Source organism: Python bivittatus, unplaced genomic scaffold (genome assembly GCF_059951505.1).
Source record: "Python bivittatus isolate LINGU-HERP-01145 unplaced genomic scaffold, Pbiv_v1 ctg000530_np1212, whole genome shotgun sequence".
Classification (NCBI taxonomy): domain Eukaryota; kingdom Metazoa; phylum Chordata; class Lepidosauria; order Squamata; family Pythonidae; genus Python; species Python bivittatus.
This window is the reverse complement of record NW_028277085.1, coordinates 10,129,187-10,147,569: the sequence shown is the minus strand read 5'-3', so window position 1 is coordinate 10,147,569 and position 18,383 is coordinate 10,129,187. Positions and strand designations below refer to the sequence as shown.

General features: G+C 48.2%; 1 protein-coding gene across 13 annotated transcripts; it reads right to left on the bottom strand.

Annotated features, from left to right (window-relative positions):
- Positions 1 to 3,517: 3,517 nt before the first annotated feature.
- MEX3B (mex-3 RNA binding family member B) lies at positions 3,518 to 17,487 on the bottom strand. Of its 13 annotated transcripts, none has more exons than XM_088148625.1 (6): positions 17,376 to 17,487; positions 15,031 to 15,317; positions 10,075 to 13,987; positions 9,118 to 9,204; positions 8,552 to 8,763; positions 4,455 to 7,188 (listed from the first exon to the last, which is right to left on the bottom strand). In XM_088148625.1, exons 2-3 carry the CDS (start codon positions 15,269 to 15,271, stop codon positions 12,423 to 12,425), a joined length of 1,806 nt encoding a protein of 601 aa, XP_088004751.1. In that variant the 5' UTR covers positions 15,272 to 15,317; positions 17,376 to 17,487; the 3' UTR covers positions 4,455 to 7,188; positions 8,552 to 8,763; positions 9,118 to 9,204; positions 10,075 to 12,422. The 13 variants fall into 13 exon arrangements, with proteins under 13 accessions (XP_088004756.1, XP_088004751.1, XP_088004744.1 ...); XM_088148620.1 differs by lacking the exon at positions 17,376 to 17,487 and having other exon boundaries at positions 4,458 to 7,188; positions 10,075 to 10,227; positions 10,460 to 13,987; positions 15,031 to 15,867; XM_088148628.1 differs by lacking the exon at positions 17,376 to 17,487 and having other exon boundaries at positions 4,458 to 7,188; positions 10,075 to 10,227; positions 10,472 to 13,987; positions 15,031 to 15,867.
- Positions 17,488 to 18,383: the final 896 nt, after the last annotated feature.

Here is an 18,383-nt window from a genome sequence, read left to right as displayed (position 1 = left end):
AAAGACTTCTGCACCTCCTTCCCAGCTGACAGCTAGAAAGTGGCAACGTATCATTTGGCCTGCACACCATACAAAGCATCTTAATTAAAGGTTGTCTAAAAATACAGCGGGCTCCTTCGGCAGCCGTGTCTGCTGCTAATGCGCCCCAGTTTGTTGGAAGAGTTAAGTGCCGAGAGGGGGGAGGAGGGGGAGGAGGAGGAGGAGGAGGAGCAGCCAGACCCAAAACCCTGGAATATTCTTCACAGTGCCAGAGAGGAGAATGCTGCTCAGCTGTAGCCCTACATCATCGTCACAACGACACTCCACTTCTAAGAAAGAAGAATGTATTCTACTTCTGCTAAGAATATAATAATACTCCATTCCAGCGAAGTAAAATAATAATGGCAACAACAACAATCCACTTTAATTAAGTCTAGGAGAAAGACAGAGTCAATATCCTGCTCAATTCTCTGATTCCCAAGACCCTGGACAGCTGTCAGCCTTTTGGGATAGACCAGATCTGGAAGCAGACTCCACTGGAAGACTAGAACTGTACTGAGATAAGCTATAACAGAATCTTGAAAGCCTTTGTGCTTTACCCCCACCCCACCCCTCCTTCCAGATATACCCCAATACAGCTAGTCCTTGCTTAACAATGATAATTGGGACCAGAACTTCCATCGCTAAGTGATGTGGTCGTAAAGTGTGATGTCACCTGATTGGGCTGCTTAGCGACAGCAGTTCCAGCAGTCCCTGGTTACCATCGTTAAGCAAATCACTGTGGGTCATTAAGCGAGGACCTCACGTGATCACGACTTCCAACTTCCTGCCAGCTTTCCTATTGATTTTGCTTGTGGGAAGCCGGCAGGGAAAGTTGCAAATCACAACCATGTGACTGCGGGATGCTGGGATGGTCAGAAATCCAGGCCAATTGCCAAACACCCAGATCACGATTATGTAACTGAGGGGATGCTGCGACAGCCAGAACTTCAAGGACCGGTCATAAGTACCACTCATTCAGTGCCATCATAAGTTTGAATGGTTGCTGAACGAGTGGTCATTAACCAAGGACCACCTGGACTATCTTGTTTCCCAGGTCTTAAGGAACATTTCAGCCCTTATATAAAGATTCTTGCCTATTTCCCTCGAGGTCATCTCCCAGATTCTCTACAATGGCTGCTGGATTAGGCAGAGCTCCTCTAGGAGCATTCCTTGCCCCAAGCCAAATTGGGATTAGTTTGGCTTTGTTTTAGAGTACTATCTGAATCTGGGAGTTTCAATTGGGAATTATAAATCATGATTTGTGATCATGTCACCAAAATTAAAAGTTGCATGATGTTTTGCTTGTCTGTGTATGTATCTGCAAGATCAAGGTACTGAGTCCCCCTAAATCATAACACACTGACTTGATTCGCACAGCATGCTGAACCCTAAGTCCAGTTTAACAAACCCTGTTGCTGGGATCACGGAACACTTTTCCCAAGCATACTATACAAGTCATCAGAATCATCTGGTTCACACAACACAACATACCAAAGCGATACCTGGCTTTCTGATAACATGCTAAACTATGTATCACCTTAAGCCCATGTTAACCTAGTCTAGCATGTTGTGCAAATTTAGCACCAATTCTGAACTTTAGGCCCCCTCAAACCCATCCCAGAGGCCAAAAGATTTTGGCATCACCTCCTCTGGAGATATGATCTTATCTCCACCACTAGCTGTTCCATGATCCCTGGAGTTCAAGGAAATGGTCCTAATTACAGTGGCCAATGGTAAAGAATGGTCTCACTCTGGGTTTATCATATGTGACAGCAACCAGATATGGGCTGGAAAACTACTCAGCCTCTTGATGGAAGCAAAGAGACACAGAAAACCGGCTCTCTGTTGCCATCTAATGGTCATCCAGTGGTTTGCTGCCGACATCTGGCAACCCTGTGATATGTGAACCCAGCCATTATGGTTTTTAACCATGATTTATGGCTCAGGATGGTGCATAAACCCAGCTGTTTGTGGCTTATTCAGCAAACCATGGCGATGTGCACACCCACAATGACCAAGTTGGAAAAAACAGCTGAGTGTCACAAAAATGGCTTTTGGCTGGAATAGCATTTGTTTCCGCTGCACTTGCCATAATGATCCTCTTCTACATGGCTGTCAAAGGCACAGGGTTTCTTGGTCATCTGCAACTACTCCCCAGAGGCACAAGATGCCTGCAACTGAATGAAGAAAAGAGAGAACAAGAAATAAAGGGAGGAGGGTGTTAGAAGGTTGGGGCATGTAGACATTTTTATATATTAAGACATTTAGATGTTTAAACATTTATCTGTCTTAATATATAAAAATGTCTACATGCCCCAACCTTCTAACAAGGGAATGATGTTTTAGTTCAACTTGAGCAGCGTAACTTGGAGCTTTCTCAAAAACCCAGTGGCTTCCGTGAATGACAGATGCCACATATGGAACTTCTGGAAAGTAACCCTATAGTAGCAGCTACACTTGGCTCCTGGAATTCAGCTTCTTGCAATCCAATGTGCAGCAAAAGAGAAACTATCATAGTAACCCCTAAAATCTGCCTTCAAAAGACTCAGAAATCAATGTGTTGCATGATTTTCTTGCTGCGCCTTATTTATTGATGGCACCCTATTCCCCTGTCTTCAGAGCAGCAGAAAGAGAAAATGAGAAAGAGAAATTGCTGTGCATTCTGCTGTGTCTCCCAACAGACCATCTTCCATCGGGCCCAGCTTTTCAGCAAAGCATTAATTTAAAAATGGGGTAGGGGGAGAGGGGGCAAGAAAGGAAGCAGATAAGCAGTCTGAGCAGAGATAAAAGGAAGGTCAAGTACCCATGAAATTCAGGATAGTCAAGGGAGAATTTCTACAGGCACCACTTTGCCAAACAACTTTTCTCACTCTTATACAACAAGCCACAGGAGTCTATTGCACATAGCTTAAAGAGATGTATTGGAGATGATAGACAACTGATCAGGTAAATGAATTTTTCTTCAACACTGTCTTCCACTTATTTCTCCAACATGATGGAGAGGAGGAGAATCAGGAGTCTGGACTTTGAAGACAGTTTGATGTGAAGAGGCAGAAACAGGAAAATTTAGGTTGGCGAATCAAAGGCAGGGATTAGGGAGGTCTATAGGATGATGGTGGAGAGAAAGGTTTCAATGCCAGGGTCCACAACATTTATGAAGTCATGATTTTCTTGAGTGTAGTTTATCAAACTACAGCTGCCTGGATTTGCACAAGATACTAAGCCCCAAACCATGGTCTTAAAGCACAAAGACTGGATTTCTACAACACACTAGGCCAAAACCAAACATCATGGCTTAGCCTTAGACTGATGTGCTAACCCTGTTCACATTAGCACCTGAGGAAAAACACCTTGCCTTGGGACATAATTACAGAAAAACAAAGTAACGCTAGCAGCTGCTAAAGCACAATGCAGAGAAGATATTGACCAGCAAATACTGCTAAAAAAAAACCCTGGCAATAAATGATGGTTTATCTACAAATTACAAGAGTTTATACAGTTTCACATGTTAGTCCAGGCTTAACCATATTGCAGCTTAGTGCATCATGCAAATTATGTCTTTACCTACTTTTCTTTGAGAAGACTGCTGTTCGTTGCAAGTTCCTTAATTTAACTACGTGCTGTCCTCAGAAAATAAGTAAATAACATGGTTACTGAATTAACCCATTTTCTGGGTTCATACAATACACTGAGCCCTCAGCTACCAAAAAAAGAGACTGAATTCTCAGAGACACTAAGCTACATAAACAATTAAATAATCTAAGCAGGGTTACAAGGTTCAGGTGCCATGCAAATGTCTCTACTAGGTCTTTACCTGACCAGGTGAAGTATGTGAGTAAACACAGCCCATTCAAGCTGTTATCTTAAATTTTCTATCCGAGCAGTAACAGGAATAGCACTTTTGTTTCCAACTCCATCATTTGCTGTCAATCTTTTAGAATAAGGAAGTTGGAGAAAAGGGAAAAGGCATTAATATACAATAGCACAAGAGATAGGATCTTAAAAACACACTAAAACTAAAAGTAGCTTGAAAAGACCCCTTCTAACAGCTGCCACTGGAGCAAAGTTAATTAAAATGAAATTAGCTCTTACATTTTGCTCTGAAACGAATCAAGCTTCTTACACTCTTTGTAAGACGACAGAACAAAGCCTTCCTTGTTCACATCCTTTTGCCGGTATTGTAATGGATCATATTCATAGTCTGAAGGTGCCACAGGAGCCAACTCCCTTGATCATCCTTGTTACCCTTGGATTGCACATTAGACAAACACCCTATTGGGATCCTTACACTAAAACAACGTATTTCATGGGCGGTCGGAACCCAAATATTACATATAACACGACCCTTTATCTGAGCAAAACAGTACAATTGAGAACTGCATAGGTGGATCTGATTGGGGTAAATTGTAGGGGTGACACAGAAATACAAATTTGCATGTCTTTTTAATTCTGCCTTTTACTCTATTTTGTAGCACATGGTCTGATTATTGTTCTGTATTTTGTATTCTGATATAGCCTAATGGCTAATCAATACATTATTATTATCTTTGTTAACTACATGAAGCCACTGTGGAAAACGTCCCTTGATTATTGTGTTAGCGTTGTCCAAAATGCATGTAACAAATAGCTGTAACATTCACTTCCTCCATCTAATCCTACAAGAAGGATGTGGAAACCCCAAGCACATGACTGAAAGTATGTTTTGGAATGAATGAAGCAGCGTCAGGAGAAGCAAAGCAAGTTTAGGCTTGTTAAGGCACAATCTACTAAGATGGAAATCATAGCAGCATGAAGAGGGGAGAATCTGCCGGTCTGGATGGACATGAAAGATAGGGACTGAGTTCACACAATCACTAAACCATCGTATCTTTATTTGGTTTTGACTTAGCATGCTGTGTGAATCCATCCATTTTGGTTCACAGATTAGCAAAACGTAAGAATGCAGACTTTGTAGCTAACTCTACAAACCATGGTTGAGTGTAATGTGTGAACCAGGGTAAACATTTCCATCCCTCCTCTTCCTCTGTTGATTGAGTGTATGATCCCCAAAAAACAAGAGAAGAAAACAAAGGTTAGTTTTTGGATGAAAGACTATCAGGAGATCCCAGGGCTGCAGGCGAGTCTGTGAAGTTGAAAAATTATCCCAGAGGAAAGCAATGGCAAATTATCTCTGTATTATCGCCAAGAAAACTAGGAGTCAAGCTTCACTCAAGGGAGTCTTTTCCTTACTGTAATTATTATTTAAATTAAGTGCCTATTGTTTAGGTACCAGACCTGTATTCAACTGGAAAAAGTCCAGGTGTCCTTTAAAAACCTTGTTGCTTGTGTCTAAAATACCTTATTTGGCCTTGCTCAAAGTTAGCGCCTCTATGTTTCAAACCTACATCTAAAAATTAGCTCCCAGCAGCCAACAGCTTGAAATATTTTCCAGCACTGCACAAATATACACATATCAAATGAGAATAAATTTGCATATGTTAAGTAAACCATTTACAGATGCTTCTAGATGACTGCCTTTTAGCCCCAAAGAGGCATTTGTTTTGCACAATTAGATAGAAGTGCAAATACAAGCAATTAATACAGTACTGCGCTATCCAGGACTGCCATTTTCATGGCCAAGATCCTCCAGGAAGGGCTTATCCACAAACAGATCTCCTTCGCTCAAGTTTGCACCATCATATTTTCCTCCCAGTCAACTGAGATTAGGGGATCAATTTATTTATTTATCCATTAGACATAGCCTCCTTCAGTGGCATCTGTGGGGGAGGCCAAGAGCGGAGGGTCAGAGGGATGCAAGCAGCATCGTACTGTTACACAAGCCCCGCCCCTTCTCTATGTGTATCACCACCACGTGCACATCCACGTGCACATTCACCCCTTTCTAGATGGGCACATGATGGTGAGGTTGAACTTCCACAATGTCATTCTGATCAAAGCAACCAGAGCCCACAGATACCACAGCCTATCTATCCTCCAGGTAGCACATTTTTCTCTTTCCCATTTTTCCCCCCCCAAATCAACAACTGTGTGATAGGTTGGACTGAAAGAGGTTTGAGCAGTCCAGAGTCGTCCTGTGAGGTTTCATGACTGAGGCTCCATCTGGCGCTTTAACTGATAGCGTTGCTGTAGGACAAGTACGCTTGCAGAAATAAGCCAAATGTTCATGGGTCAAACGTGTCTCAACCCCCAAAGTTCTACTTGAACCTAAGAATGTCTGGATCTGTCCACTGGAAGGGTTCCATCCTCAGAAATGTTCTACTTCTAAATGGAATATTCCAAAAGGTTTGAGAGCTGGAACACGTCAGCCTTCCAACATTTGGCAGACTTATACGTGCCCCCCAATTCTCAACCTGGAGGACCACTCTCCACAATCTTTTACCAGGATTCAGCCTCAGTCATGGATTCATGGCTTAGCAGGCTCCTGAGCACTCCTTCTCCTCCATCACCTTTCCTTTTTGCACTAGCAGGTCTACAGATAGAGTCAAATAAAATTCAAACACACCATGTGTTCTGTCCTTCCTTAAAACCTGGTTCTGTAGTTCTTGAAGACTAAGGTGTTTCTGAAGAAGGTTTTGATTGTGCAATTGCCCTGCCCCACTTGCAGCACCAGACTTGGGGATACAGCTATTGTCATCCTGCATTTGTTATGACCCTTCCTAATCATCTTTCTTTCTGCAAAATAAGAATAGAAACAATGATTACCGGTATTATTAAAACAGGAATTGGTTAAGGATGGGATTGCTGAATGCCTTTTGAAGGTAACACTAGGCATTGTGTGGGAGGAAGCTTGGCTGAAGACCTCTGAAACACACCAGCATTTGCATAAATTCATTTCTTGCATCATTATGCATTCGTGTTTGTTTATTTTGAGCAGTTTATACCCTCTTTCATGTCTCTTGTCCAGGAACGATCTACCAAAAACGAAGATAACTATTCTTGTACAATAACTTATTACTATCAGCAACAGCAGCGTTATAAGCCATACAAGTAGCATAAAATTACAAGAGATCGGATTTGGCTGCTTCTTCGACTGATGAGTTATTATGAAAACCAAACCAGACCAATCCTTCCATCCGGGCAGCTGCAGCATTTTTTTTCTTTTCCAATCCTACCAGGAATAAGCCCAGCCGAATCCGTGGGATTTATTTTTGAATAGCTGTGCAATCACTGTAAGAGAAAGGAAAAAAAGAGTGCATGAACACATCTGGTAAATAAAATAGTAAATTTACCATTTTGTAAACAGAACTCAAGTGAATCGTAAATAAAGGTAAATCTAGGCTCAGGCTGAAATCAAAGACTCTTAATGCATCTGATCTAAACAAACTTGATACTTGGCAGCACTGTGTTATTTATGCAATATAGCATTTTGAATGTTCGTATATGCAAAATGTGTATTTTATCAAGAGCACATTCAACAGAGCATTACATTTTAGGATGAAATCCACCCAACTCATCCCACAATTTATTCATTCTGCAACTGTTTCAGGAAAAACCTTGCCCATGAAAATCTGTCCTATCTCAGACTTTTGGGCTATGGGAATAAGGGTATTTTATACAGAGCCTGGTCTCTGTGCCAACCATTTTGTGACAGTGCTCACAGGTTTCTCAAACCGCAAACCCATTTGCTGCCTCTGCAAAGTTGCCATCATAAAAGAGCCAAATATGGCAGGTAATTTAAAGATGGCTAACCTTTCGTCTGACTCTAAGTTTTTTCCATACAAGAACTATTTATGGGATCCTCATCAAGAGAAAAGAAGACAGCCATTCAAATGTTGTGATCTCAGTTCAGCACACTTCCATACATAAAATCCCACTGAATCCCCTGGACTGCAGCTTACCTCCTTTGTGGATTATAGCCAGCTCTTCCATTACCTGCAAAGACCTATTTTAAGATCAAGCATTTAAAAACTCATCTGTCAGGTTGTCAGTTTCGACCTCATTGTTGTGAAGCCAGCAGAGATAGCCTTGCCTGCTTCAGAGATGGAAGACATTATATTCCCTGTCTGTCAAGCAGCGGGAGCATGGATAAATCCTTGCAGATCAAAACTAACTTGAAAAGCCAATGACTACAATTTCCCCACCATGCACCCTGCAGATGTGAGAGGATCACAATTCTCATCATCCTCAGCTGGTGCACCTTCTTGTAGTGCAGGTTAGAAAGGATGGGAATGTTGGTCCCAACACAGAAGACTGGTTGGGTGAAGGCTATTGTAGAGCATGTTTGGTAAAGTTCCACCAACCCAACACTGCAACCAACTTTTCTCAAACATTCATTTTATCTCTGTTCAAGTGAAAAGAAAATTCCAGCACATGAAGCAACATGAAAATGCCAGTCTTGCTTCCAAGATCTCCATCTGCTTTTTTCCCCAACCATCCCACATTGAGTAGAATGGTCTGAAAGGGTCTCTATGCATATTCAGTTACTCAGAAACAAGAATCCTACTTTATTAGAGAGTCCCAGTTCATGGTAAGGCATCGATGAGCATTGACTAATATCTAAAGAATTTTACATCTCTTGAGATCTTCCTACCTAATCCAGGAAGATCAGGAATAGAACAGGGAGGGCCAGCATGCACAAGAATGTCGGTGATAGAGAATGGTGGCATCTTCTAATCAAGATGGAATTCTTTTGGAAATAAGACCCAAAGGTGGCCATACATTCAACAGACTTCACAGACTTCCATTCTCTAGACACGCCAAGCATTTAATTGATTACAATTTTTAATTGGCTTAGAAAGAGCCCTGTGAAATGAGATTTAAAAAAAAACAAAACTATTAAGATCAATACTTGAAACAAACAAACTACGAATAGCACACCTAGTCTTATTTCACCTAAGAGAAATGCCTCTTTTACAATGGCAGCCATAGAACTCAGGAGTCCCTGATATTGATGCAAAGAAAGTATGATTTTGCTTCTATAGTACAATTTTACATATACGCAGATTTAAGCTGCAGAAATTAAATTACATCAAACTCATCTCAATGAAAGGATCTCCTTTCTTACTGCAGCTCTATTTTTTTTTTAGTACAAAGCCCTGTGCACTCCCAATCTTGCATCACATAAACAAAAATAAATAACTCAGTCTGTCATCTTACTGAATGCATCGTCTCAGCAAATTGCTGCTTGTCAAACACAGTTTCACTCAGCAAAAATATCAGAAAAGCAAAGAGCCAATTCCTCTCCTGTCAAGAAGAACAAAGAGCAGAAGGCAATTTTCAGAAGTCTAGAGAGGAAACGCAGAATGAAAGCAACTCATTATTATCCTGCAGGATCAGCCCTTAAGTAATTTGCCCCAACAGTTCAGCTTACACTTTTCAAAAGGGGGAAGGTTTTTTTTTTCTTAAAGGGCTCCAAAAACTTACTTGAGAGTTGGGGCTACCAACGTTCCTCAGTTGCGTTTAGGCCAGTCTCTCAACTCAACCTAGTTTACAAGACTGATGCTAAAGGGAAGGGATGGCTTTATTTATGCCTCCCTAAACTGCTTCAAAGAAAGATAACAGACATACATCTATCTTAAATCTACATCCATTAAACCAATTTTAACCGACCTGGTAGATTAAAACTGCCACCATTCCAATCATTGCATGTTGTAGAACTAGCAATGAAAAATGTGAGTTGAGGTATAGAGCGTCTTTGATTAAGGGAGGCTGAATTAATGTGGTAAGAGGTCACACATACTGCCATCTGCATGATTTATTCAGATGGGAGTAGTTGCTAAATCAATTTTTAGGCTGATGAATTAGGGGTACCATAACAGGAATGGAAATATCCAGATGACCACCAGCCAAAAGGCAGACAATTCTAATTCTTGGCCCTATAAAGATTAGACTGTGGTTGGGTTTGTATAGTAGACCATGGTTTATTGAACAGGCCATCTTTGGCTGGGCTTGGCCAACAGGCTAAGCCATAAAGCACGGTTTGCAAACTTCAGTGGCAAAGTTCACACAATGTTTCAGGTCAAAACCAAAGAAACCGCACTGTACGTTCATTGCATATTTTACATTTTGAACAAAGCTTCACCTCTAGGTATGCACCCAATAAGCTATACATGCCTTATCCTTGCACAGCTGCCTGCGAGACCTTGACATTGAGACAGACAGTTGCAGCGAAGTTCACGAGGCCAAGCCGAGTTCACTGGTTCTGATCAGGAAAGGCAGTTATCTAGAAGCAGCACACAGCCCACAATCGACATGCAGGAATGCCACCTGGGGAAACATATAAACACTACCGATTACACCACCCACATTGCATCAACTATTTACAGCACAGAGGCAAAGGAACCAATAGATTGGAAACATTCAAAATGTTGGTTCCTCTTGTTCTAGTGAAAGACAGTGAAATACTTGGAAGCAAAGAGGGACGGTCGATTCCAGGGTCCAGCTCTGACGGGCATGCTCCCTTGCGTTCAGTGTCAACAGACCATCCTTCCGCACTTACTTGAACACTTGCCTTGACGGTATCCTTCAGGCTAACACAACCCATTAGTCACATAAAGTGCCCGCTGACCCTTGACTCTGGAATTCTCCTATAGAAAAGGGGAGCAGTTGGCGGGTCCCCAAGGACTGGTGCACTGCTTTCAGACTGAAGGCGAAGTCACGCTTTGTGCAAGCCTGTGGTACATGTGTGCGGCATGACAGGCCCTTCTACACAATCAGGAGGAAGTACTTGCATTATAAACCTGTAGCACAAAAAGGATACACTTTTATAAGGCATTCTCTTTGAAAAACATGGAACTGACTGGTTGAAAACCCAGCTTCCTACAAAGTATCCAACCCAACAAGAAACAGGAACACCTCTTTTCAAACAATAACACGCTATTAAAGAAACACTGTATTTTCCCACCCCATCTGTGAAACACAAAACTCAGTAAAACAGAACACCAAAATCTACTCACAACACCAGCTGCTTTTCTGTAATATTTTATTTATATAGAAATACTTAAAAAAAACATGAAGTAGCACCATTACTTAAGTTTTACCTTTATTATGTAGAACTTTAAATGTCAGAAAAATAAAACTCTTGATACAATTTCAAATCTTGTCTCAGCAAATATAATATTAGTATTTGACCATGAGGTTAAACGCCCTTTATAAAATAAAATATACTTTGTTTTTAAACTTTGCTCAGTAAAGTACATTTAACATCACCTACATATACAGAAACAAGTGGTAAACAAATGTATTAAAATAGAAATACTAAACTATAGTGGTGCAACAGAATTTTTTTGTAATTTCCATCGGATTCTATTTATACAAATGTTAGAAAGCATCAACAGTTTCTGTTGACATATGCTTAAACGCTTCAATTTTTTGTAATAATATAGAATAAAATATGCTCCATATCACTGAATAGAAAATATGCTGGGTGAAGCAGATTTAAAAGATTTTTTTTCTGAACCTATAAAAAATCTCCATCCCAACAGAATACTGTTCAAAGTATTACACATTTATGGTTTTGTAATTTCATTCACAATTGTGTGATAGCAAAATAATACAGTGTTCTTTGCCATAAGGCCATACTAAAAAATAAAAAAGATTTAACCCAGCTACAAAAAAGTTCACTGAACTTAAATTAAAATACTTGTAAACATCTTTGCAATATGAAATATAATTTTTCAAGTCAAAAAGAATAAAATACTTCAATCTGTATTAATGCAATTTATCTTTTAAAACCTTTAAACATTTTATATATATATATATAATATATATATATATATATATATATATTTATTTATATATATAAGAGATATGTTACATTTTCCTTTTTTTCTTCTTTTTTCTTTGATAAAGCTGCAGTATCATAAGTTCATTATTATTACTTTCACAGGAAAAAAAATTGCCCTTTCAAGAACATTCAAGGAAAATAAACCATCCATAGATTTATATCTCAATAGCAATCTAGCAACTACCAACACGTTATACTGTTTCAAACACCATCATAATCCATATGCATTTCCTACTTTTAAGAGAGAGAGAGAGAGAGAGAGAGAGAATGTTTTGGAAGCTTGGCCTTAAGATAAAGTGTTAAAACTATTCTATTACTAGAATGTCATTCCTCAATATTAATAGCATGCACCAGATGTTACAAATATCCCCCTTCAACCCATCCTAGGCTACAGTACACTCAATGCCATAAAATAAAATAAAATAAAATAATATAGATTTATATATATATTTATATATATATATATATATATATATATACTTTAAGATAATAGCCATCTTAAAAAATGTCAGGTTCACCTTTTCGCAATTCCTTTTAATCACCGTTCTCATTATTACTCTTTTGGGATGTGTGGACACTGCAGCCTCCGAAGCGCGTCGCGAATACGGACCGATCCATAGGCGAGTCTCCGCGCCAGGGGTGGCTCCGAGGCGCGTCCGGGCGCGCGCGTGGACTCTCAGGAAAAGATCCGTATGGCCTGAGTGACTGCGCTGTGGCAGACGGGGCACTGCGGCTCGGTCTTCTCGCAGATGCGGTTGGCACATTCCATGCAAAAGAGGTTGTGGCCGCAGGGCACCAGGGCGGCGATCACCTCGCTCTCGAAGCAGACCGAGCAGTCGCGGCTGCCTTTCCGCCTCATCCCGGACGAGGAGCAGGACGAGCTGGAGGAAGAACTGGACGACGAGGAAGAGGCCGAGGAGTCGGAGGGCAAGCCTGGCAAGTGGCAGCCCAGCCCGTTGGCATACAGCGGGTAGGAGCAGGACGACGACGACGACGAGGAGGACGACGACGACGAGGTGGCAGCGGCGGCGGCGGCGGCGGCGGCCGCCACGGCGGCAGCGAGCAGGCGGCCGCCCGGGTCGCTGCGCACCCGGCGCGCCAAGGGGTGCTGCTCGGCGGCCAGCGCCACGCCCCCCGGCCCGGCGTGCAGGGGCGGGGAAAGGCGCGTCAGGGGCGGGGCAGGCGGAACGCCCCGCCTCTGCCCGCCACTCACAAACAAGGCCAGGTTGGCATTGGGCGCCGCCGCGGCCCCGGGGAAGGCGGCGCCGGGCGAGGCCAGGCTGCGCTCGAACTGCGACCACATCAGGGGCGCGCCCGCCGGGGGCGCCGGAGCCAGGTCGAAGCCCGGCGGGGAGTCGAAGGGGGGCAGCTCGGCGGCGCAGCAGTCGGGCGAGGCCAGGCCTTCCCCCGTGCCCCCGTAGACGCCGTAGCCGTTGCTGGGGGCGCCGTTGTGGGGGAAGGCTAGGGCCGGGCTGGGCGGGCTGTAGTCGGCCAGGCGGCCGCTGCCGCTGCCGCCGCCGCCGAAGTAGGAGTCGGTGGAAGCGCTGCCCAGCGAGCTGGAGCTGTCGTTCCGGTAGCTGCAGAAGGGCTTGCGGCCCGGCGTCGGGGTGATGCTGGAGGAGGAGGAGGAGGAAGAGGAGGAAGAGGAGGACGACGACGAGGGCGGCGGCGGGGGGGGCGGCGGCGGCGGCGGCGGCGGCGGCGTGGGCTTGCTCCAGAGGCTGCCCGCGCCCCCTCCGCCCAGCTCAAAGCCCACGTCGGTGCCGTTGGCGTGGAAGTCGTTGTCGTCGCTCAGCTCGATGAGGCCGCCGGTGCGCATGGCGATGTGCGCCTCGATCTCCTCGCGGGCGCGGTCCACGTTCTCGGGCATGCCCGTCACTTCGAAGACCGGCTCCTTGTCGCGGCTGGGCGTGACGATGTAGGTGTGCGTCTGCTGCTGGATGCGCTTGATCGTGGCTCCTTTGGGCCCCACGACCAGGCCGACCACCCGGTAAGGCACCCGCACTTGGATCGTGGTCTGGCCGGGCAAGTTGGGCGGACTGGGCACCGTGCCGTTCAAGACGGTGTTTTTGTTCCGGGAGGCGCGGATCATGGAGAAGTGCTCCGCCGCCGAGATGATCTCCCGCCGAGCCATCGCCACATCCTCCTTCCTGCCCGTTACCACGAAGAGCGGTTCCTCCCCCCGCACCGGAGTCTTGATGTAGGTGTTGGTTTTTGCCCTCAGCGCCTTGATTTTGCAACCTGGAGAGGAGAGGAGAGGAGAGGAGAGGAGAGGATGGCGGCGGCGGAGGAGGAGGAGGAGGAGGAGGATGGGGTGGGAAAAGGGGTGGGGAGAACAGGACCGGTTACACCTCCATTTCTCGGGGGCAACGCGGGGAGAGGGACGATACAACCTGTCACCCGGCCAAGCTATTGTCCCTCCGATTCCCCCACCTCGAGTGCCACAGAGTACCAATAACGAGAAAATCGGCCCCAGATACGCACGCCCCTCTCTCCGCCTCGCGGCTGCCGCGATCCCCATTGGCCACAAGCGCGGCGCTTCGGCGAAAACCACCAACAAGGCGAGCCCCCCCAAGGCGCCCGGGTCCATCTCTTCCCCAGCAACGCCAAGCGAGCGGAGCCCGCAACCTGCGCGCGGGCAGTCCCGACCGCGCAACGCCCCCCTCTCGCAAAGGGAGCACTTTCACGCTCTTGCTCCGCACATTCGGGGGGGGCAGGTTAACCCCACACACAGCCCCACACCCGCAAAAGCTGGTAAGAGACGCCTCCGAACTCGTACAACAAAGGCGCAAGCGGCGCTTGCCCCAGCTGCCTTGCGGGGACCCCGCTCGGAACGCGGGTGCCGTCTCAGCCCCGCGGCTCACCTCGGCTCCTCGCGGGGAACACCCCTGCGCGTCGAGGGCCGAAGAACAACAATAGCAGCACACGGGCGGGGTGGAGCGTCCCATCTCCCCCGCGCAGCTGATTCTGAGAGCGGAGGGCTGCTTGCCGCTAGGCGAGTCGGAGCCACATCTGCCTGCCAACGGCCCCCGCCACATTTCTGCACTTTCTTTGTCTAAGCTGCGGGGAGGGGGCGTTGCGAATCTGCGCCCAGGTGGGTGCCCCCCAGCTAAGCCTCTCCCCGGGGGCGAGCCGGGCTCCACTGTGCAGCCCCCCATCAGCCCAGCCCCAGCCAGCCTGGAAGAGGCGGTGGCGGAAGACCTGCCGCTAACTCTCACGGCTTCCTCCGCGGATCCGCGCCCCGACACCCCCGCCCCGTACGGAAAGAGATCAGCGCAGCCCACCTTGCCTGCCCACGATCTCGGCGACATGTTCCGAGCTGGGCACGGGCACGCATTCGGTCATGTTCACGCTCTTTTTGCGCGGCTCGTTCTCGTACAGGGAGCCCGTCTCGTCGCTGTCCAAGCCGAGGAGGGAGAGTTGATCCAAGGCGATCTGCAGGGCTCTTTGGTCATCCAGGGTCTCTCCCCCTCCGCCGCCTCCGCTCCCACTCCGCTCCATGTCCGCAAACAACGAACTGGGCATAGTCCCGGTGGACGTATGGGATCGCGCCCTCCTCTTCCTTTCCCTTCTGCTCTCGAATCAGTGGCGCGGGGGGGGCGGGGGAGGGGAGGAAAAGAAGCACCAAAAAAAAAAAATCAGACACAAAGGAAGAAGCTAAGGCAGATGGCCAGTAAGCGGCGGCGGCGGCAGCCCGGGAAGAAAGCGGAGGCACACGAGCGCTTGGAGAGCAAATCCTGGACGCTGGCTTAGATTGGAACCAACCTCCCCCGAACCTTTTTTTTTTCCCAACTGTAGTTTCCTTGTGCCTTAAAAAAAACCGCCTTCCTTTTTCAGTGCAATCCGGTTTATAAGACGCTTTCCAAGAAAACACCCCCCATGCGATTTCCCCCCCAAGCTTTTTTTTCCTGGCCTGCCCGGGGGGGTGGCGTGTTGGGGGGGGTGGCGTGCAGAGAATGGAGGGAAGCGCAGCGATGCTTTTTTCCTCCCCCCCTAGAGTTCTTTCGCTGGCCACAATGCCAGGCGATGGCACCGTTTCTTTAAGGAGCCCCTCCCAGCCTCCACTCAGCGATTTTCTTTCTTTTTTTCCCCCTCCTCCTCCTCCTCCTCCTCTCCCCCTCCTTTTCTCTCTCTCTCCCTCCTCCTCCTCCTCCTCTTCCTCCTCCTCTCTTCTGTCTGAGCCTCTGCTGCAGCCAGACAACGCGGGGGAAAAGAGGAGGCGGGGGAAGGGAGAAATCACAGCGCCGCAGCGTAAGCGTCCCGAGCCGATGGGGGGGGCGGGGAGGGACGGAGTGCGCCCGCGCAAGCCGTGACCGCTCCGCAAAGCGATTGGCGAAATCCAGAACCGAAGGGGCGGGCGCTAGGCCGCCGGCCCCGCCCCTGTGCGAGAAAGCTACTCTTCTTTGTTGTCTAAATTCGGACCAAGACGGGGAGTTGGGGAGCGCCTTCCGCCCGCTCGTTGCACCCCGGCGCCAACCCTGTAAGCCCGTGCGGGGCAAGCAGGGGCCCGGCCCTTCTCGTTCCCCCGGACTGGAGGAAAGCGGAGGGGTGAGCCCCGTTTCCTCCCCCCCAAAGCGTCACGGTTTTTCTCCCCAAATCGGGGACAGCACGCCGATGCGCAGCAGCGAACGGAGGAAAACCGTCCCCAGGCCCTGGCGGGTGGGACAAACCGGGGGTGCCCGTCAAGGGAGGGGAGGCGAAGCGAGCGAGGGGGAGCGAGCCGAGGTGACAAAGCCGCCGCCGCCGCGCGCGTGAAGGGGGCGAGCGCTGCGCTGCGCTGCGCTGCCCAGCCCGCGCCTTTGCGGGCTCGAGGGGGAGGAGACCGCCCGGCGTTGGGACCTTCCCGCCCCCTGGTTACGCGCTGAGGATCGTTCCCATAACGGGGGGGGGGCCGCTCGGAGCATGTGCCCCGCGAGTCATTGCTTCTGCCTCGGCTCCGGGGCGAGGTGGCCGAGGTTTCCAGGTCAGAGGGGCGTGCCTCGCTACGCAGCTTCGCGCCCGCCTCCTTCGCTTTCATTCTTCCCTCCGCTCTTTTGTAAACTTCAGCTGCGGCGCAATAAAACGCCAGACTGGGCACGCACACGCGTATGGGCTCTGCGCGTGTTATTTCTCACATCCGTGCACACGCGCGCGCCCTGTTCCCCGGCAAGGAGGGACGAGGCGGCAGCCGAAGGAACCGAGGCGCTGACCGCGCGCTGGAAGGGGAAGTCGGCTGCTTCGTTTCGCGAGGGGCACCTACATAGACCAGCCCGCCTACCCTCCATCTAGACTCGGCCAGCGCGGCAACTGCGCGGGCGCCCGCCATTCTTCGGCAAGCGGCAGCAGCAGCGGGCGACGATGCCGGCGGAGAGGGGAAAAGGGGGGACCTGGTCTCTCCCCCAGTCTGAAGAAGCCATAACTAGCCAGAGCTGCGAAGGGTTCCTTATTGCGCTAGCCACGATCCCCAGCCCTGCGCCCGGAAGCCACTCTTGGGCGAGGAAGACGGGCGAGGGCGCCCGCTTTAGCCACAGCGGAAGAGCCTTGCCCTGCGCCGGCGCTCGCCCCCGCCCCCCGCCTTGCTGCCCCCTCCCATCGCCGCTGCTTTGGACATGCGTACTCTGCGCCTCGCGCGGTTGCAAGGGTTACGTACGGGGCGGCGAGGAGCGCGCGCTCCTTTCCATTCAAGCGGAGGGCTCCCCGCGGGGGAGGCGTGGCGTCTTCCTCCGGTCGAAGGGTGTCGCTCCGCCTCCGGGAGCCACGTGCACTTTGGGCTGGTGGGGAGGAGGAGGAGGAGCCTTCGGACAGAGAAAGGGGCGGGCCGCTGGAGACACTTTGTAGTCTGGCGAAGACAAAGGAGTCGGTGGGCGGGGAGCGGGAGCCGGGCTTCTCTTTCCAAATATCTGGAATAAATAAGGAGTCCCTGCACCACCACTCCCCCCTCCGCATTAAAACTGGGAAACGTCCTTTCGTCGGTGCCTGATCAATTGCACGCAGTTGCACCCCGCCTTTCTTGGGCGCTGATTTCTTGCGGGCCATGCAACGCAAAACCGCGCTCCATGAAGCCCCCCCCCTTTTAAAATGTCAAGCAACTTAAGAAAGTTGCGGAGAGAAAGCCGCGGCAGCAGGAGCTGCAGAAATGGAAGCGGATCAATGCAGAGGAGGACAGAGCCGGGAGCCCACCCAAAGCAATAGCGCACCCGCTAAACGGCCCTTTCTCTGCTGTCTCAGCATCTGATCAAGGGGAAAGGGGGGGAGTGACCCTGACCAGTTGTTGCAGTGACTTATTGTCTTGATCATCTCGCACTGACTTCCATGAACTCTTTCTGGTTCCCCATCCCCACCCCTTACAACTCTCTCCGTGGGGGGGGGGGGGGATGGGTGATGCTATTTTGCCCACGTAATTTTCTAGAAGGAATTTTCTGTCAGTATAAAATACCTTTCTCTAACTTGGTGCTCTCCAGATGAATTGAGCGACCGCTTCTACCATTTCTAAATAGCATGAGCGTTAAGTGTATGATCCCATATATCTCAAGGGGTTCAGGTTAGGAAAGGCTAGCATCTCAATCATAACAATACATTGACCCTTCAGTTCCCACAATTCCCAGCCATCGGGGCCCAATGGCATTCTGGGGCTTGTAATTCTGTTGACCAGTTTGGG